Source organism: Chondrus crispus, genomic scaffold (assembly GCF_000350225.1).
Source record: "Chondrus crispus Stackhouse genomic scaffold, scaffold_5, whole genome shotgun sequence".
In the NCBI taxonomy this organism is placed as follows: domain Eukaryota; phylum Rhodophyta; class Florideophyceae; order Gigartinales; family Gigartinaceae; genus Chondrus; species Chondrus crispus.
The window spans coordinates 594,306-614,993 of record NW_005179334.1 but is presented as its reverse complement, the minus strand read 5'-3'; the positions used below and the strand labels follow the sequence as shown (position 1 = coordinate 614,993).

The 20,688-nt window shown below is 52.3% G+C and overlaps 3 protein-coding genes; 1 reads left to right on the top strand and 2 right to left on the bottom strand.

The window, feature by feature from the left end:
* Nucleotides 1–411, top strand: CHC_T00006703001 (hypothetical protein). XM_005718839.1 is given in 2 exon segments: nucleotides 1–171; nucleotides 172–411. 1 exon segment carries the CDS (start codon nucleotides 1–3, stop codon nucleotides 169–171), a length of 171 nt encoding a protein of 56 aa, XP_005718896.1. The 3' UTR covers nucleotides 172–411.
* A 10,016-nt stretch (nucleotides 412–10,427) lies between these two features.
* On the bottom strand, nucleotides 10,428–10,553 carry CHC_T00006702001 (hypothetical protein). The gene has a single exon (XM_005718838.1). It carries the CDS (start codon nucleotides 10,551–10,553, stop codon nucleotides 10,428–10,430), a length of 126 nt encoding a protein of 41 aa, XP_005718895.1.
* A 9,193-nt stretch (nucleotides 10,554–19,746) lies between these two features.
* Nucleotides 19,747–20,370, bottom strand: CHC_T00006701001 (hypothetical protein). Its single transcript, XM_005718837.1, has one exon. It carries the CDS (start codon nucleotides 20,368–20,370, stop codon nucleotides 19,747–19,749), a length of 624 nt encoding a protein of 207 aa, XP_005718894.1.
* Nucleotides 20,371–20,688: the final 318 nt, after the last annotated feature.

Genomic DNA, 20,688 nt, shown 5'->3' with positions numbered 1-20,688 from the left:
ATGGCAAATTGCTTGTCGTCTAGACAAGACTTGTCTAGACGACCTTATCCTAAAGGTGCGTTTACGTATTGTTGGGGTAAAAAAGAGGAAATGGTGAAGTTGTGTAGGCGAGTTGAGGTGATAGGATTTATGGGTGGATTCACGAAACGGCGGGTAGAAAGTAGAAAATGAGAAATGAGGCATGTTTCATGCATGCGTGTCTGTTTTCTGTAGACGGTTGAGGGCCAGTCCTAACAAAGGACTTTTTTCTCGTTTTTCCTTTCCCTCGCCCCGTTTTTATTGAGTTCTTCACTAAAATCGGAAGCACATTGCTGTAGTTTTTACTGTAATGCCATCCCAAAGTTCCACTCCTCGGAAATGGAACAGAGTCTGGACGGTCTGCAGATCCATGCAGCATGGAAGGTACAGCAACGCCTCCTCGCGCATACACATGGCCCAGTCTGACTCCCTGTAGCTCGACAAAAGCAAAGCTGGACGACGTGTTGCTATAATGAGGTCCCTCGATGTGCATGACCAAAACGGTCATGATAGATCAGCAACCGCCAGTATCCAACACAGTCCTCCCCAGCACTCCCTTTCCTTCGTCAGGGTTTCAAACTTCTTATCTACCAATGAAGTTAAGTCCTGAAATCCACCGCCGAATTAAGCTCGTCCTATTGCGAATGCGGCGTAGAAGGATGTTTTTGTACCTGCTCGCGGCTGCGGCAATTCTTCTCAATTCCAAAAAAGACAAGAAAACGCGGAAAGTACGCCTGGAATTGCGTTTGGGGGAACAACTGACGTTTGAAAATTTGACTCTGGTTTATGATGACGCTTTGTTCTGCAGGGCTTTCAGAGTGCCACGCCAAGCGTTTCATGAATTGCTTAGTAGCGTTAGGCAGTCTCTCCAGAAGAATATCGAAATGGGACGACAGGCAAAACGACGGACCATTCCACCGGATGTACGCCTTGCCGGGACGCTGAGGATGATGGCTGGCGCAAGTTATCTAGACTTAATGGGTACTTATCAGATGTCTAAGACATCAGTTTACAATGTGTTTCATTCTACGTGTACAGTATTGTCAGAAAGATTGCAGCTGCCCGGGTTGCCGTCCACAGTGTCTGGTTTACGTCACTCGGCAAAAACTTTCAAGATGTCTCGTAATCCCCCGTCTCCGCTTTTTGGTTGCGTTGGCGCTTTAGACGGCATAGCCATCAAAATCAAGAAGCCCGCGTGGTGCCACGCACCGAGCACTTTCTTTTGTAGAAAGCTGTATTATGCTTTACCTGTGCAGGCTGTAGTTGACGCTGACTATAGATTTTTATGCTGCTCGGCGCGTTGCGTAGGTTCAACTCATGACTCTGTGGCCCACTCTGTATCGGCACTTGGGCATTATCTAGAATCTGGCAAGTTGCATTTCGAGTGTTGGATAGCGGGGGATGAGGCATATGTTTGTACGGAGTCTCTGATTACGCCCTTTCCTGCAGCCAGTGCGACGGACGCGGAAGACGCATTTAATTATTATCATTCTTCCCTCCGAATGCATGTAGAGCAAGCTTTTGGGATGCTAGTCGGTAAGTGGAGGATCTTGAGCCAACTCAGTTTTTCGCTACACACTAACGCGCGTTTAATTGTTCTTTCTATGAAGTTGCATAATTTTGTTCTCGATCGTGCAGATGTGAGGATTACGAGAAGTTTTACTGGGGAAGAATTGGCCGAACTGGAGGGCGATGAGCAGGGTTGGTATCGCAGGATGAAGGATGACGCCGCAGAGATTGTGGCGAATACCAAGGAAGCCCGTCGTGAGCTGTCTAGAAAACGGAGGAGCATGGTTGACATTATAGAAAGAAGGGGCCTATCGAGACCACCGGTGATAGATGCAGAGGGCCTCCGAAAAAGAAGTCGAAAGTAGTTAGCCTGTGTTTTTACCTTGTCATCGTGGCCGAAACCAGTGTGGGTTGGCGGTGGGAACGCGCAAGTCCTATCAAGGCTCGGTCTCCTCGCTGGGCTTGCTAGCGCGTGTAGTCTAGGATGCAGGTCACTGCCACTACCTTAAAGAGCCGCCATGCCGCATGCATCGGACGACTGTGAAAAGCCGCGGTTTCGCGCCTCCTATTCTCGACCTTCTGCTTGCGGAGGGGGGTCAAACCTCCGGCGCCCTTCGCAGTCACCGTATCACCAACGCGCGCGGCCTTTTCTCGCATACATGAGCAGTTCGGGGCGGTCCAGGTCGCCTTGTCCTGGCTGTCAAGCCTTCGGTGGGGAGGCCCGCGCCCGTTGAGCCACGATAGCAGTGGGGCGCCCTTGTCTGGCCAAGCAATTGCTGGCGAATAGTCATCCAGCAACCATTGGTTGCTGGGGTTGGCAACCCCAGCCGGCCTTCGGTCACGCCTCACGCCCACACGTGTCCACCTGTCGCACCCCGTGCGAGATTTCGTTGCGCGTTTATGTGCATAACTCGGCCCTCCCCCGCCTCGATGCCCACGTGAAATTTGCAACAGTCGTTTGCTAGCATTTCACACTCTGTTTAGGAAACGGAGCACCACCGGACGGCAGAAGGGTACCCAGAGTTCAGCTTTTTGAAATCAAATGCCTCCTTGGCATCGATCATGAAGTAGAGAGAAGCCGGGGAGGCTGCTCTCTAGTTCATGATCGATGATGAAGTGGCTTCGCCGAAATCCCTTTCCTGTGAACCACCCTGCCCTCGCTCCCTCCCCCCCGGCACCAACCCCCCTTCCCCCCCAAATATGACCACGTCCCCTCCTCCCTGCCACCCCTGCCTCGCGCCCGACCACCACGCCCCATCACCATCTTCCTCACCTCCTCAGTACCGTGACCAACACACATCCCCCGACATGCTATTGTCCCCGCCACCGCGTCATCTTCCTAACATCGACACCGACACAGTCTCTCCCCGCACCCTCCATCCCTTCCATATCTTTCGTTTCATATCTCAATCCAGCCCCCTGTAGCATAACCCCCCCCCCGGGGCTTTAAATTAGATTAGATCAAGAACTAGATCAGCTACTGTAGAGCGTCGAGCTCTACAGTACAACTGCGCGTGTCCACGTGTACACCACGGGGACAGGGGACACGCGCATACACGTGCACCTGTGTACAGCGCGCGAACGAAGCGCGTACGCACCACGAGTAATACGTGTACTGTCAGCCTCGACATAGCTGACAGTATTACAGTGCAGGCCGACCTGCACTACAGTAGCCCACTACAGTACCTCGGTACTGTAGTGTTATGATAGATTGTTTTGTATATTAAATATGGAGCGGACCGACGGCGGCGGAAGGGGACAAGCACGGGCTTGTCCTCAACCGACCGCCAAGGTCAGTCCACCCAGCTTATTCTAAACGTCGCCTTCGCTCTTCGCGCGCGTTTAGTCGGAGCCGAGCCGGAGTGGACGCGCAGCACTCGAGCGAGCACGGAACCGCCTCCGCCCGTCAGCACTGGTACGTCACGCAGTGCTGCTCCGGGGCGTCGAGGCGTCGATCCGCTCGTGCGTGCGCGCGTCCCTGCTCGCTCCCGCTCTACCACCGCTACCCGGGCCCGAGCTCGGTTCCGTAGCTGGTTGGCCCGCTTCACCCCTTCTCCGATCCGGGGTCTACAGGTCGAACTGCGCATACACCTCCAGTCGTCTGGGGGTGTTTATGCTACACCCCCTCCATCCCCCCTCCCTCCTCCCATATTCCTTCCCCCCCTTCCTTTACCCCCGGCCCTAGGCGTGTCATGTCCGCATACCCACTTATCGCCTTGACCGTCAACTCGCCCCCGGGCTTGCCCGCTTTCACCACAAAGCGGCTTGGCGCAGAGCTTGCATATCACCCGGAGCTCTCCTGTGGGAACCCCGACAAATTCCATTTCGCCATGGACCCTAACTCGCACCTTCACCACCACCACCACGATCACCCCGAGCCCTCCTCCCCGCAGCCCGCCGTCCCGCGTGTAACGACCGCGCCGCCCCCGGCCCCAACGAACCTCACCCCACTTCCCGCTCCACCGCCATGCACGACGCCCACGTGAAATTGCGACAGTCACTTGCTAGCATTTTACAAACCAGACACAGTACCTTCCCCCGCCATTTTATAGAGTGAGCGCTGTAGTCCCCCACATGCTAGCTCGCTTACAGAAGCGTGTGCACAGGAACGGTTCCCGGCGCCCCTCACGGCCTCAAATCGTAGCCGTCGGGCGCCCATCAGAGGCCGCCCAGTGCCCACTACGGTGACATACAGTGACGCGCGGTCACGCGATTTTGAACCCGCCATTTTGCCGCATCTACATTCCTCAGCTCCTCCCCGCTCGAACCGCCCAGCTCGCCGCCATGCCCTCACCCGCCTTCGTCCTCGCCTTTCTCCGCGCCCTTTATATGCTAGAAGTTCTCCCTCTCTGTCCGAAGAAACCCACACAAGTCAAGCGCGATGACAAGGGCGCGTAATACTATTTCCAAAGCTCCCCGCTCCCCGCCTGCACTCCGGCGATCTCCTCGACATTTTACGCAGACACGACCTGCAACACACCGAGCTGCCGATCAGATCGCTTGCGACACTGCACGTGTACTCGATGCCAGCTTCGCGCAGGAACACAATGAATCTCCTTCCATACCCCCTCCCCAGAACCCAGGGGCAAGCTCCGTTTTTGATTCCCCTTGTCCTCCATCTCCCTGTAAGCTCTTCGTGAACCCCCCGTCATTTCCGCCGAGTATCGGCGCGTCTGGTCAGGACAATATTACTGCTCGCAATGACGGGGTGCTCGACCCACATTCTCAGGGGAAGAGTCGAGCTGCTCCAGAAACACCCGAGGTCAAGGACAGACGTCTCATGTTCTCATACTTTAAATCCCTGAAGAAGAAGGAGCATCAAAAAATGGCGAGGCATTGGAAGAGGGAGGCATACGGAAAACTCAACGAGATCATGTTGAGAAACGATCGCTATGTGGTTTTTCTTCATATTGAAGGTATCTCCGTTTAGAGAGACGATCTCATCCAATCTGCTTTGCCCCTCTTTTGATGAGTTTATGATGAAAATAGACAACCCCGTCCTTTCCAAGCGCGCGCGTGTGTACCCTGCTCCCTCAGATGCAGAGGTTGACACTGTGTTGGATGCTGCTGGTGATCTAAGAGAGGGTGATACGGCTGAATTAGGCACAAGTTCGGCTGGAAGTGAACCTGCTTTTACACTCTCCGAATTTTCTAGGCTTATCATAATGCTCCGCCATAATGAACATTGTCGCCAATCTATCCATTTGTTACAGCAAGAGCTGAAAAGAGCGCAGCTTGACGCAGGAAGATCTCGGGACAGTTTCTGGGCAAGAATCGCTGATCGCTTTAATGACCCTTCCGAGCATATTGAGTACTCTTTTGATGGATGGGTCGAGGACGCCGAACCGAGTCTTCCACCTCTTTGCGTTAGAGCGGCATCTGTACTTAAGGACCAGTATGCGCGGACACGCACTGGGTTCACTGTCTACAAAGATAGGTGGGAGCGTTCGGGACAAAACGATCCGGAAAATTTTAGGAGTTTTTTGCCAACGTTGGATAATGGAAGACATAGCCTTACGGCTTTGGGAAAGCGGATGCTTGTTTTTTTAAAGTTTCCGGGTTGGGGACGCCAAATTGTGACGATGAATTCGTGCGGAATTCATCTCGAGTTATGATGGATGGTGGTTTCGATGAGGGTGTACCATCGTTGCACATGCGAGTCGTTAATGATGGGGTCCGGCCTGCAGAGTCGGAGTCTACAACGAGGCGCCACCGTAGGAGCTTAAGTGGAAACACTGACAAAGCTGCCGGAAACTTGATCACAGAGGTGACAAGCGCGATAAGGGAGTCCATCTCACGGGAAGAGGAGATAAGCTGGCATTGGAATTCGGGTGAACAAAAGAGCGTGGTGTCGCGGGAAGTGCAGTGGTCGAAGGACAAGCAGGACCTCGTAAACGTGCTAGAGTCTTCAGTTTTGAAACTGGAGGCTGCGAAATCCAGACATGCTCCGACGGAATACATCGAACTACTTCAGAGGCACTACAGCGACTCTCTGAAAGCATTCGCGCGCGTTAATGATAGATACGAGAAATGGGTGCAGCGGGAAGTCAACGACGATGAGGACGAGGGATAATTATGCAGTGGGTAGTCATGTATGATGGTGCGCTACAACAAAAGTCGGGGTGTGTTGAGCCTGCGTGTAAAACGGATGCCCAATCTTTTCCATCACGTTCTTGACAGAATTTTGTGAGGCACCTCGTGGCTCGGCCCGTCCAATTCCACGCCCGCGAAAATCCTGAACTTGCGTAGAGCCTGGCATGTCGGCTGCCGTAATGGGTTGGTACGCAGCAGCGCTTTCAACAACGCGTGCCCGTCCGTCGACAGTACCATCTTCGGGATCCCTGCCTTACCCTGATTCCGAGCCCCTTACCCACGCGACAGATGCCACACCGGTGGCAATTGTACACCTCCTTCCCCTTGGAGTCATCAAAAAACTTGCACGCGCCACAAAAGTACCTGCCAACTTGGCAACAAGTGCCGCTCGTCCGGCGCCGTGTTTGAAACACGACGCCGCACGAGCGGAAATTGTCAGCGACGGGCTTGTCCTGGTCGCCGCAGGCGACGCAGACGACCAGCTCTGCAGCGTGGCGGTCGATTTCGTGGTCCTCATCCTCATCGATGCCGCGTCTGCAAGGGTAGTACTTGCCGCAGCAAGCGGCCTTGAGCCAGCAGTTGCGCGTGTAGTTTTCGCAGCACTTGGAAACGCCCTTGCCGGAGAAGCGGTGAGTGGTGTGGCGGGTGAGGTCGGGTTCGCGGCTGAGGGCGCGCTGGCGGGCCCCAGCGAAGAGATTGTGGATGCGCTCGGCCTGCTGGGACTCGGAGAGGGCGGGGTCTTGCTGGATGGCGCGCACGGCGTCGTGAATGGCGGTGGAGCGGGAGGTGGTGTGAGGTTCGTTGGGGCCGTGGGCGGCGCGGTCGTTACACGCGGGACGGCGGGCTGCGGGGAGGAGGGCTCGGGGTGATCGTGGTGGTGGTGGTGAAGGTGCGAGTTAGGGTCCATGGCGAAATGGAATTTGTCGGGGTTCCCACAGGAGAGCTCCGGGTGATATGCAAGCTCTGCGCCAAGTCGCTTGGTGGTGAAAGCGGGCAAGCCCGGGGGCGAGTTGACGGTCAAGGCGATAAGTGGGTATGCGGACATGACACGCCTAGGGCCGGGGGTAAAGGAAGGGGGGGAAGGAATATGGGAGGAGGGAGGGGGGGATGGAGGGGGCTGGATTGAGATATGAAACGAAAGATATGGAAGGGATGGAGGGTGCGGGGAGAGACTGTGTCGGTGTCGATGTTAGGAGGATGACGCGGTGGCGGGGACAATAGCATGTCGGAGGATGTGTGTTGGTCACGGTACTGAGGAGGTGAGGAAGATGGTGATGGGGCGTGGTGGTCGGGCGCGAGGCAGGGGTGGCAGGGAGGAGGGGACGTGGTCATATTTGGGGGGGAAGGGGGGTTGGTGCCGGGGGGGAGGGAGCGAGGGCAGGGTGGTTCACAGGAAAGGGATTTCGGCGAAGCCACTTCATCATCGATCATGAACTAGAGAGCAGCCTCCCCGGCTTCTCTCTATTTCATGATCGATGCCAAGGAGGCATTTGATTTCAAAAAGCTGAACTCTGGGTACTGTTGCGCGTTGTGCGCAGCGGATGAGGAATCTGGATCAACCACAGTGAGTAATCGGGATTGGCAGTACGAAAACGTGTAGGTGCTGACACTGCAAATTGCGCAGTGTGCGGACACACCGGTCGATTGCAGTGCTGTTCATTCCAAGACATGTTTCAATTATGGATCTTGCTTCATGGCTGGACGCAACCGTTCGAGTCAAAAAGGGATCGTGGAAGGGACTTGGCAAAGAGGTCTAGACGTCCGTTGGACAAGGGAGGACGCGGTGAACGTGGCAGGTGAGAGGGGTCTGTCAGTTCCTGGCCGGTGGTCGAAGGGACATAGGATGGGGTATTTGAGAAGGATGGAGAGAAGCGGGGGGCGAGAGGAGAGGAGGGCGGGGGGGAAGACGCTGGCGTCTGAGTCGTCGCTAGTTAGGCTGTGACAGCTGTTGCGGTTGTTTGCTGATTCCCACCGTGGTCTGTCGTTGAGGCTGCAGCTGTTGGCTCGCAGGACGGCTGTTTTCTATTGTGTTTGTTGCTGATCTGCAACTGTTGTTGCGCGTTAGGCTTTGACTACGCGCTGTGTGACTAAATTGGGTTCATCTGTTTTTGTTGATTTATCCATTCATGTATCTCCTGAGGACCAAGTCTGTGTGATTTGTCCGGAGATCACTGCTCAACATCCTGCGGATTGCGCTTGCAGGTTGTACCTGTAACAGTACCCTTCTGCCGTCCGGTGGTGCTCCGTTTCCTAAACAGAGTGTGAAATGCTAGCAAACGACTGTCGCAAATTTCACGTGGGCGTCGAGACGGGGGAGGGCCGAGTTATGCACATAAACGCGCAACGAAATCTCGCACGGGGTGCGACAGGTGGACACGTGTGGGCGTGAGGCGTGACCGAAGGCCGGCTGGGGTTGCCAACCCCAGCAACCAATGGTTGCTGGATGACTATTCGCCAGCAATTGCTTGGCCAGACAAGGGCGCCCCACTGCTATCGTGGCTCAACGGGCGCGGGCCTCCCCACCGAAGGCTTGACAGCCAGGACAAGGCGACCTGGACCGCCCCGAACTGCTCATGTATGCGAGAAAAGGCCGCGCGCGTTGGTGATACGGTGACTGCGAAGGGCGCCGGAGGTTTGACCCCCCTCCGCAAGCAGAAGGTCGAGAATAGGAGGCGCGAAACCGCGGCTTTTCACAGTCGTCCGATGCATGCGGCATGGCGGCTCTTTAAGGTAGTGGCAGTGACCTGCATCCTAGACTACACGCGCTAGCAAGCCCAGCGAGGAGACCGAGCCTTGATAGGACTTGCGCGTTCCCACCGCCAACCCACACTGGTTTCGGCCACGATGACAAGGTAAAAACACAGGCTAACTACTTTCGACTTCTTTTTCGGAGGCCCTCTGCATCTATCACCGGTGGTCTCGATAGGCCCCTTCTTTCTATAATGTCAACCATGCTCCTCCGTTTTCTAGACAGCTCACGACGGGCTTCCTTGGTATTCGCCACAATCTCTGCGGCGTCATCCTTCATCCTGCGATACCAACCCTGCTCATCGCCCTCCAGTTCGGCCAATTCTTCCCCAGTAAAACTTCTCGTAATCCTCACATCTGCACGATCGAGAACAAAATTATGCAACTTCATAGAAAGAACAATTAAACGCGCGTTAGTGTGTAGCGAAAAACTGAGTTGGCTCAAGATCCTCCACTTACCGACTAGCATCCCAAAAGCTTGCTCTACATGCATTCGGAGGGAAGAATGATAATAATTAAATGCGTCTTCCGCGTCCGTCGCACTGGCTGCAGGAAAGGGCGTAATCAGAGACTCCGTACAAACATATGCCTCATCCCCCGCTATCCAACACTCGAAATGCAACTTGCCAGATTCTAGATAATGCCCAAGTGCCGATACAGAGTGGGCCACAGAGTCATGAGTTGAACCTACGCAACGCGCCGAGCAGCATAAAAATCTATAGTCAGCGTCAACTACAGCCTGCACAGGTAAAGCATAATACAGCTTTCTACAAAAGAAAGTGCTCGGTGCGTGGCACCACGCGGGCTTCTTGATTTTGATGGCTATGCCGTCTAAAGCGCCAACGCAACCAAAAAGCGGAGACGGGGGATTACGAGACATCTTGAAAGTTTTTGCCGAGTGACGTAAACCAGACACTGTGGACGGCAACCCGGGCAGCTGCAATCTTTCTGACAATACTGTACACGTAGAATGAAACACATTCTAAACTGATGTCTTAGACATCTGATAAGTACCCATTAAGTCTAGATAACTTGCGCCAGCCATCATCCTCAGCGTCACGGCAAGGCGTACATCCGGTGGAATGGTCCGTCGTTTTGCCTGTCGTCCCATTTCGATATTCTTCTGGAGAGACTGCCTAACGCTACTAAGCAATTCATGAAACGCTTGGCGTGGCACTCTGAAAGCCCTGCAGAACAAAGCGTCATCATAAACCAGAGTCAAATTTTCAAACGTCAGTTGTTCCCCCAAACGCAATTCCAGGCGTACTTTCCGCGTTTTCTTGTCTTTTTTGGAATTGAGAAGAATTGCCGCAGCCGCGAGCAGGTACAAAAACATCCTTCTACGCCGCATTCGCAATAGGACGAGCTTAATTCGGCGGTGGATTTCAGGACTTAACTTCATTGGTAGATAAGAAGTTTGAAACCCTGACGAAGGAAAGGGAGTGCTGGGGAGGACTGTGTTGGATACTGGCGGTTGCTGATCTATCATGACCGTTTTGGTCATGCACATCGAGGGACCTCATTATAGCAACACGTCGTCCAGCTTTGCTTTTGTCGAGCTACAGGGAGTCAGACTGGGCCATGTGTATGCGCGAGGAGGCGTTGCTGTACCTTCCATGCTGCATGGATCTGCAGACCGTCCAGACTCTGTTCCATTTCCGAGGAGTGGAACTTTGGGATGGCATTACAGTAAAAACTACAGCAATGTGCTTCCGATTTTAGTGAAGAACTCAATAAAAACGGGGCGAGGGAAAGGAAAAACGAGAAAAAAGTCCTTTGTTAGGACTGGCCCTTAGTCGCACACGGTCCGTCTCCCTCAGTAAACTCGGGCATCGTTCCTTGCACCACACTGTCGCTCACCAATACCTTGTCTATCCCCCTCGCTTACCGCTCCTCGTTTCGCCCTTTTTCTCCATTTTTTTCTCTGATCAGAGAAAGAAAAAAGGAAAAAAAGAAATGGGAAGGAGCGAGGGAGGAGGAGAGATATAGGTTGATACGGAGAGTGCCACTAGAAATAGTCGGGGCTACGATGAAGTGCGGAGTCGAGCTAGTCGAGCGGGTAGCGAGCAAGTGTGCAGCGTGCCCGTCGGACGAGCACCGCAGCCTTCAGTCCTCGTTTTACAACAGCAACGTAGATGCACAAGTACAGAACAAGGCTACAATAAACGGACGCCATGCAATAGACATTACATGGCGCAATTACCAACAATAAGAGGTCGCTAAATTATCACGGCAGCTGAGACACGACAGCGGTAGTTCATAGCCACAGGATGAAAAAAGAGAAAAAAGAAGAAAAGAGAGAATTCGAAATAGAAACGGTAAGTTTGAAAATAGGGACGGAGCAGAGAGTAGAATGAGAAAGAACGATTGAAAGGGTTACAGAGTTGGATAGAGACAGCGAGACGGAGGTCGGGACCGAGGCGGAAGCAAGGAGGGAGACAACGGAAGGGACAGAGTCGGAGACGTGGGAAGAGGCCGAGATAGAGACGCGGGGAGAGACAGAGGTCGAGACGGAGACCGACAAGGAGGCCAGGATAGGAAAGGAGACGGAGAACGGGACGAAGAAGCAGACGGGGGCAGGGATGAGAATAGTCGAAGCAAATTGGTTGTTGAGCAACGCAAAGAAAAAATGTGATACCCAAGGGTAGAAGGACGTAGATTGATCACGACAGAATCTCTAGATAGTTTGCCCACCTAACCAGGTCGCCAGCCAACAGACCATCGTTAGACAAACCAAGATCCCTCTTGCACAACCACTGCAAATAGACTAGTCAAGTTGACGAGGGAAATGTAGAAGGAGGATTGCAGAAAAAGTACGGTAAGTAATGGATTGGCTGGGTGTACAGACGCGCGCGCGGTAGGCAAGGAAAAGGGCACGACCTCAGAAAGTTGCTGAGATCGATTCCCCCAAGCCGGAGCTCAGCTTGGGATTTTATGTTCAACTCGGACCTTGACCGGACCCCGACTTGGACCGACCCCTGGCCCTATGTCGGCGGGCCGAACGTGGGTTGCTCTCCTCACTAGCGCACCCTGGGCAGACAAACTGATTGCAGGGTAACCCCTTACTAATTTTTCCAAACCCTTGCTAATTTTTCCAAACCCTTACTAATTTTCCCAAGAACTCGGGTGTCGCAACAGCGCCCCATACGTCTTAGCACGAAAGAAATGAAGGCTTATTAAATGGAAGAAACCAGAGTTCGCTGACGTGTAGACCCATTCTCCTTGATATCAGCGAAAAAACCTTTGACGAGAACTGGTACGTCTTCTGTGAGGGTGGAAAGAGCTACCCAGTCGGTCTCCTCATCAGTAAAACCTCTCCATTTGACCTCCAACTCAATATTCCCCTGTTTACGGCGGATGTCGTCAAAACGTTCGATATCGAGGAGTTCGTTTTGCTGATACGACAGGTGTTCTTTCAATTCTTTTGTAATTCCGTAGTCCTTGTTTCGAAAGAACTTTAGGCGACGCCCATGCACTTCTTCTTGCTTGCCAGTGAGCAGATGTTCAACGAGGAATATGTACTCCGATTTGCATTCGACTACCCGAAATGGACCCCTCCACCGTAGAGACGGTTTTCGGCCTCTTTCGCGAGACAGCGTGCCGCGAAGAACGAAATCCCCTTCAGAAAAAATGATAGGGCGAACTCCTACTTTGCGATTGTAGGAGTCTACAGCTATTTGTCGTTTTCGAGTAGATTTTTCTGCTACATCTTTGTGCATATCATCCATCGAAGCATGGATACGGTCGGCGTTAATCTTCTGCAGAAGACGGACTTCGTTGATGGAATGGACAGATCGTATACTGCGACAAGAACTCGTGATTGAAGTCAGAGGAGAGTTCGCCGGCAGCTGTGTGAAGACGGTGAGAGGACACCGGTTACCTAGTCGTTGCAATTTAGAGTTATTGAGAGCCGACTGTACTATCGGCAGAACACTTGGCCAACATCGTTGGGAGAGTTGGAACTCGGAGAGAAGAGCTCGTGTAGCTCTTAGTAATTCTCTATTTACGACTTCTACTGTCCCGTTTGACCACGGACAGTACGCGAGAGGGAAGTGGTGGTTCGCCTTATATGCGTCACGCAAGAGGCTTACGAGTTCGTTCTTGAAATGGGTGCCGCGATCGGACACCCATTGTGTTACGACACCGAATAGAGCAAACCATTCAATGAGGTGGTGTGCGGCGGTGTCCGCGTCTGTTGTCTTCGTAGGCTTGAGCCAAACTAACCCACTGTGGTCGTCCTTAAGCACCAGGACGTACCTGAAATCGTTTTCTCCAGGAGACATATAGCAGAAATCGAAATGAAGAATCTTGTTTGGGAGCACAGCATGGAGAGCGTGGCCAAGTGGACGAGGAACTATTTTCCCAGTGGTAGTGCAGAGACAGTGTAGACAGGAATGAACGAACTGCGTGATATCTTCGTTCATCTTCGGCCAGTTGAAGTGAGCCTTAACTGCTGCTGCTGTTACATTCGGACCTCGATGTCCACCCCATCCAGTATGGGCTGCAATGATGACACGAAGCTTGATAAGCTCATCCTGGCTTGGTATCCATATGATATCCTTGTTCTTTATTAATCCATGTCGAGTTTTATTGAATCCTTTTGGCGGCGATTCGGTCGATTTCTCCTGTGAAGACTTTATATCGCCAAGTGATGGCCAATCCAATCTTCTGTCCAAAACTGGATTCACAGGGTCTATTATTAAAGATTTTATTGTGGCAACACGCTTGACGTTGACATGCCTTTTGGGTTGCACTGCCCATCTAGTCAGCATATCAGCCCATACGTTGCGATCGCCTGGAAGATATTCGACTACATAGCGAAATGCGCTGAGTTTGATTGCCCAGCGCATCAACTTAGTCGCTGTTTGTCGTGAAAGGCTAGGATTATGTCCGTATGGGTCGTAAATATAGACCAAGTTGGCATGGTCCGTGAAGATACTTACGGTGTGTCCCGTCACTAGGTAGTCTAAGCGACACATGGCTTCGACTATAGCGAATCCTTCCTTTTCTGGTACTGACCAGTTCATTGTTCGCCCCTTGAACGCACCAGACAGAAAACAAAGAGGCTCGTGATGTTGGTCTTCTATTTGGACCCGTCGTTCATGATCGGGGACCTGTGTAAGTATAGCTGCCCAGTGGGTGTCCGATGCATCTGTGAAGAGACACATGGAATGTCCCCTCTTTGGGTGAGCAAGCTTGACTGAGGCGGCGAGTTGTGTTTTGATGTTAGCAAAAGCCTCATCATGTTCGGCGCCCCACTCGTCGGCAATGGAAATTTTTGCGAACTGCCAGCTTTGTTCGTTTTCCGGCCTTGGCGTATGCGGATTCCAGTAGATTATGGAGAGGAGCGATTGTCACTGCGTATGCTGGTATACTGTTTCTCATCCAGTTGGTGGCACATAGGAGTTGTTGAAGCTCGTCCGCCTTTGTCGGCCTTTGCATGCCCAACAGCGATTCGAAATTGCGCGGATGGTACTGTACGCCTTCTTTGGTAATGATGCGCCCGCAAAATTGGGCTGCATTAGTGAAGAGGGAACATTTTTCGGCATGTACCTTGACCCACTTCGGTGCATACGCGAAAAAATTCGCCCATGTGATCCAAAAGGGCTCGTTCATCCTTTGCGTAGAATAGCAAATCGTCGATCCATTGCAGCATGTTAGTGACGCGTCCGTCGAACTTTTCTTGAAGCACTGCTTGGAAATGGTTGCCAGAATCGGTACCTCCTTGAAGGAGTCGTTTTGATGAGTAAACACCGATTGGTGTTTGGATTGACATGATCTCCAGACTTTCCTTGGACAGTGGTACCTGCCAATACCCGTGAGCGAGGTCCAAGTTTGCGAAACAAGTACTGCTTTGGATATCCTGAAGGTGTGACTCCAGGTGTGGCATCGCCGACGTAATTGGAACAGTCCTGGCGTTTAGTCCCCGCAGATCCACTGTAAAACGTAGCCTTGACGAGCCCGATTTTGTAACTGCGAGTGCAGGACTAGCCCAACGTGCCTTCGGGTTCTTGTAGATAGCTTCCGCCGCTTCCAGCTCTTTGATTGTTCGCACGATAAAATCGCTTTGTTGAGAGGCATATCGACGTTAAGGGGAGCGATATGGGTGAGCATTCTCGACAAGGGTGATCCGAAGTGGCTCGACTTTAGCTGGAGGATCAGGACCCAGTTTGATGCGAAAAATATCTCGGTAATCCTCCAGCATCTTGATGAGGCGCGATAGCCCTTCTTCTGTAAGTCCATTGTTCTGGGCTTCGCCGAGCATCTTGGAAAAAGCAGAATCGATGGATTCTTTCGAATCTTTGCCTATACCGGCGGCTATTGCTTCTGGTAATTCTATTAGGTCATCGTCGGTTGATTGGTAGGCGAGTCCCCTGTAGTTCATCGTCAAGAACTTAGCGTGTCCAGATTTTATGTTGGAGATGTCCTGATTGTGAACGACTTCACGGACTTGTTCCAGGTGTTGGTGAAGATTGAAACCGATTGCTTTCAAAAAAGGGCGCCCCAAAAGCACCTCGTTCATTTCCTGGTCGGTTATAAGGAACTCGATCCCACGGATACGAACAGGGATATTAGAGCCCGGTAAGAAAATGGTGATGGAAAGAACTACCGACCGTGACGCTGAGAACTTTACAGTAGGGTCGGTTTTGAAGGCGCTCTCTAAAACCATGGGTGAGTCAAATTTTTTGATGTTGATAGTGGTATCCGCTGTTGAAAGCTTGGCGGCTGTTGCCGCAGAGATCGCGCTGAAATCTGCCCCCGTGTCGCCGAGAGCGATAGCCGAGACCTTGTCTTCGATTAGGATTTGGTACCGTCCTTCTTCAGCATTCGGCGGTTGGGTTATATCGGTGTACGCGTTAATAGACTTAGCGGATTTATTTTTCTTCTTTGAGTCGTAGAAATCTTTAAAAAGCTGCTTCTTCTCTTCAGGGGAGGTACTGATGCAATCTTTGAGACGATGCGTTCCGTCGCAATTCGGGTTTAGACAACCGTCAGTCCATTGCTTCGATTCTACGTCTTTGCGTTGGCCTCTCTTGCCCGAACCTTCACTACATTTTTGCTTTTTAAAGCTCTTCTCGACATCAGCTCCACGACCGGTGTCGCGGTCATGTTTCTTGTTCTGCTTCATTCCGAGGATCGCCTCCTCGAAATCTCGAGCAAGAACTGCTTGCGCAACGAGATGCTTCTTGAAATGCGCGATAGAGCCGCGCTCACCCTTAGACCAATATTTGCGTTCGTCCTTGATCTTCTTGCGCAGGATAGCTGGCTCTACCTTTTCTTGTAACATGTCGATTACCTTAGTTGAATTCTCAGTCTTTGAGAACATCGGACGCATTCTGCTGATCAAGCGCGCGGACGGCATCGACACAGAAAGTGAGAGCAGCACCAGCCGAATCTTCGTTGCATAATTTGTACTTGACAGAATTCACGGCGGTCTTGAGTCTGGTTCCAATACCGCGAGAAGACATGGCGAGTTGGTCGTCAAACCAGTCTTTGACTTGTTCCGTAGTCGCTTCTTCCACAGAGGACGCTCCTTCTATTTCACCCATGATGCATAAGGCATGGAGAAGGTTGTCGTCCATGCAGTCACGGATCGACGCCATCTTGATTTGGTTGTCTTCACTTCTTTCCTTATTCACGTCGGAAACTTTTCGTGAATACATCGAATACTTTGTTTCGAATTCGATAAGGTCAGGTTGCGTCAGTTTCGTAATTTTCGGAGCCTGTATGAAGCTAACCAGCCCATAGTCCGATTCTATGTTCACGCAAACGACATGTCGCCACCCGCACAAAATGCTCTTAGAACTAAAGCGCTTTAATGGATTGTCTGGGTGTACGGACGCGCGCGCGGTAGGCAAGGAAAAGGGCACGACCTCAGAAAGTTGCTGAGATCGATTCCCCCAAGCCGGAGCTCAGCTTGGGATTTTATGTTCAACTCGGACCTTGACCGGACCCCGACTTGGACCGACCCCTGGCCCTATGTCGGCGGGCCGAACGTGGGTTGCTCTCCTCACTAGCGCACCCTGGGTAAACAAACTGATTGCAGGGTAACCCTTACTAATTTTTCCAAACCCTTACTAATTTTCCCAAGAACTCGGGTGTCGCAACAGTAAGCGGGACGGAGAGAGCCAGGGAAAATAAAAAAGGGGACCTTGGAGCTTGTGTAATGTATCGCCTAAAATTTTGAAACGTGCTGTACAGTATGCGAAACGTTTCTTCCCTTTCTGACGAGATCCACTGTGGTACCAAGATGCTGTCGAGGTCCCGAGTCTCCTTCTTGTTCTGCTGTTGAGCGCTCGTCATGCAATCCGACATCCACAGGAGGAAGCGAGGGTGATGTGTTGCTTCAGACTGTATGTCGCCAAACTGTTGCAAAATCAATACCCTCTCACGATGAAAAGCCTCCTATCACATCGAGCCTATCTGCAGTATCGGCGAAGCCCCGGAACAAACGTCCGCATCTCCCTCGGGCAAATACATTTGCTCCACACGCCCTTCTCTCTCTCTTTCTGTATCCTCAACATCGGCCGCCATGACTCTTCTCCAGCAATTGAACGTCACGCCCGATTTCAGCTTTTCTACTCTTCAAACGTCCAGCGACATTGTCAATGCCGTCACCATATCATTGCTCACTGTCTTCATCATTTCCAACATTCTGTCAGTCACCTCCAAGCTCATCTTCAGCTCCCGCGAAAAAAGCTTCGAGTACACCTCCTGGGTCCGTTCCTTTATCTTTGTCAACAGCGACGACCCCCTCAGCATTCTCTGCTGGATTTCGCGCAGGTACCCGTACAAGGAAAGGGGCTGCACACGTTACAGGAACGAAATCCAACTCCGCAGGCTTGTCCTCCCCCTTCTGGCGATGCTCTTCATTTTGGTTGCTGCCATCACATCTATCGCCATCTCCGTCCCGAGTGAAAAGCGCCTGAGTGGGTGTGAGAAGGGCGACTTTCGAATCCAAATGGACCCTAACTTTCGAGCGCGGGCTCCAGATTTAAATAGGATTTGCGCTCAAATTCCGCTGACAACTACATTGGGCGAAGTCAGATCTAATGTATCGTACTGTTCTTGCTTGAGGGAGTTTGGATTCAAAACTGCTGAAGGGGAAGGTCAAAGCACAATTTTTCAATAATAGAGAAGCGTCACCTGTTTACAGGAATAAGCAGCAGGAGTAAGATTACCGGGAGTAGCTTCTACATTCAGTGGGTCAAGGACAGACGGCAACAAGAAAACGACACATCGCTCCTCTTCACGAATTTGCATAAGATCGATTCTGATGTTCATCTCCAAGTCATTGCTAAGGCACTCCGTTCAGAGACAGGACAAGAGTGCAACACCATGGTTACCATCGCAGAGAACTTTGAAGATGGTGGAAAAGTGAAAGCGCAGCTACTAGATTGCGACTTTGGTCCCCACAGTCTCATATCAAGGATCCAAGCGTATGTCACAGGCTCAATGACGTTACAGAAGCTTGGGCAAGGCGAAAAGGATAATCGGTTGGAGTTGAATCCCCTCACCCTCGAAGTGCGCGAGACGGCTACATGTCCAATTGAAATCGTGGTAACGCGGCCGATTGTCAACATCCTTCCGCTCGCCCTCATGCTCGTCTTGTGGGTCGTCATCAACGTACTCGTCAGCATTTACACATCCAGGCGGGGAAATGCTTTCGACGCCGGGTTCCACATCATCAAGGAGGCACTGGGGCACGACACAACTTCCAACCCTCTGGAAGAAAACTCGAATCGTGAAGAAGTGATGGAGCTTCCCTTGCGCAAATGGCGCTGTGGCGCGGGCGGTGCGCACACCGGCTTCATCGGACGAGATGGAGATATCCCCGTGCAGGGCTTTGACTCCTTTACAAACGTGTGTGGTTGCACGCGAGTGGTGACGGAGATAGAAGCAGCGAGTGCGCTGCCAGAGTCTGCAGCTAGTACGGCGGCTCCTGCTGGCAGGCTATGGCACGGGACTGGACAATCGCAGCAGGCGTTGACATTGTTGACGCTGCCCCTGACTGACGACTACGCGTCGCAGACGGTCCCGGTGAGAGACACGTGAACCAGGGCTTTCGCAGCAGGCGCACGAGCCGGTGCCAGCTTTTACGTCGTTGCCTCCTGCTATGAATTATTCACCTGCGTCGGGGGTGCCGCGGCAGCAGTAGGCATCCGCGCCAACTGGTGCTTTGGCACTATGGGGGTTTTACTTAGTAAGACTATTGTAGCCGCTACCGGGTCCTGAACTACCGCTCGTAATGTAGAGGAGTGAAAACTGTCGTATCTAGGATAAGAGGCCCAGAGAGAGGAACAGAGAGGTAAAGCATAGAGGGGGTAGGAAAAGGCCAGGCAGAGAAATAATGATCATACTGAGTCGCTCTGTGCGTGCTCGTGTGCCTTCGTTTATTTGCGGCCGACACCACTCTTCGCCGCTTTATACCCACGCGGGAAAGAGGCTTTTGGAATGCACTTGGTGTCGGGTTCGAATCGGAGTCACGACCTTTCCGGAGGGCCAAATGCTAACTTGCATTCATGAACGAAGGTGATCCGAATTGCATTGCATTGATGCGCGGAGGTGGTGCCTTAGCCACGTCAGAGCGTCCACAGCAGTAGTAAAAAATCGAGTCAAATCCAAAATTTGGACTGTATTGCACAATTTCCAGCCCCACCAGTGAACAGAGTCCCAATCCAAAAAATGAAATTGGATTGGACATCCTGATTTTGAGGTCCCAACTGTGATGCCAAGATCAGACCGATGCCTCCGACCCCCGAAGGTGGCGGAGGCGACGGCGACTTTATTCTGTTGACTGTGGTAGCCCTAAATGGCTGTATGCCCTATTTGTGGGGGCTGCCTTATCTGGATGGAACCATTATGTTAGCGTTGTGTTTAGGAAGTCTGAGCGTCGTTGGCGGTTCTGGAAGGAACCACACTCCCCCGGACGCGAGGGCTTCCTGGCGGTGCGGGGGGTGGATTGATTTGTATGCTGTGCTTATGTTTTTGGAACAGCGTGTTTTTGAGAGGTTTCGTTAATATGTCGGCTTTTTGCTCTGTGGTGGAAATGCGCGATACTTTGAGTTTGCCGGTTTGAACTGTCTCGTGCAGGAAATGGTATCGTACATCGATACATTTCCTTCTGCGCGTCGCGCCGGTGTTTTTGGCCATCTGCACGGCGGCCGTATTGTCGACGTGCAGGACGGGTTGGCGGGTCGGTATGCTCGTTTCCTTCATCATGTTGGCGAGCCAGATTGTGAGGGTGGCGGTTTCGGCGGCTGCTATGTATTCCGCCTCACATGTGCTCTTGGTGACGATCGGTTGTTGTCGTGAGAGCCATTGTACCGGGGAGCCGTTAAGCAGCGTGATAGAGCCGGTGACAGGTTTTCGCGTCGTCTCGTCGTTGGCATAGTCGGCGTCCGAGAACGCGTCGATTGTGATGCCCTGTTTTGTTCCTCTTAGCATGAGGATTCCCTCCGTGCGGGTCGCGTGGAGGTACTGTGCCAGTCGTTGCAGCATTTTCCAGTGGCGCTGCGTAGGTCCTTTTAGCGCTCACGCTAGTGTTGTCGCCGCAAAGGCGATGTCGGGTCTTGTAGAGTCGGCTATGTACCTTATTTCCCCTACTGCACTGCTGTATATGTCAGCTATGTCCTCTCGTGTGGTCTCCTTGTTGGTGGGAGGGTCTACTTTGACACAGTCGAGGTATGGTGTGTGTGGTACAATTCCACACCACGACCCCCGATGGGAGATGAGCACCGCTTGGACGGGCGATTACTACTGTAGCAATCGTGCACGCGCCCTCGGAAAGCGCAGTAGTACCTCCACGGCGTACACGTG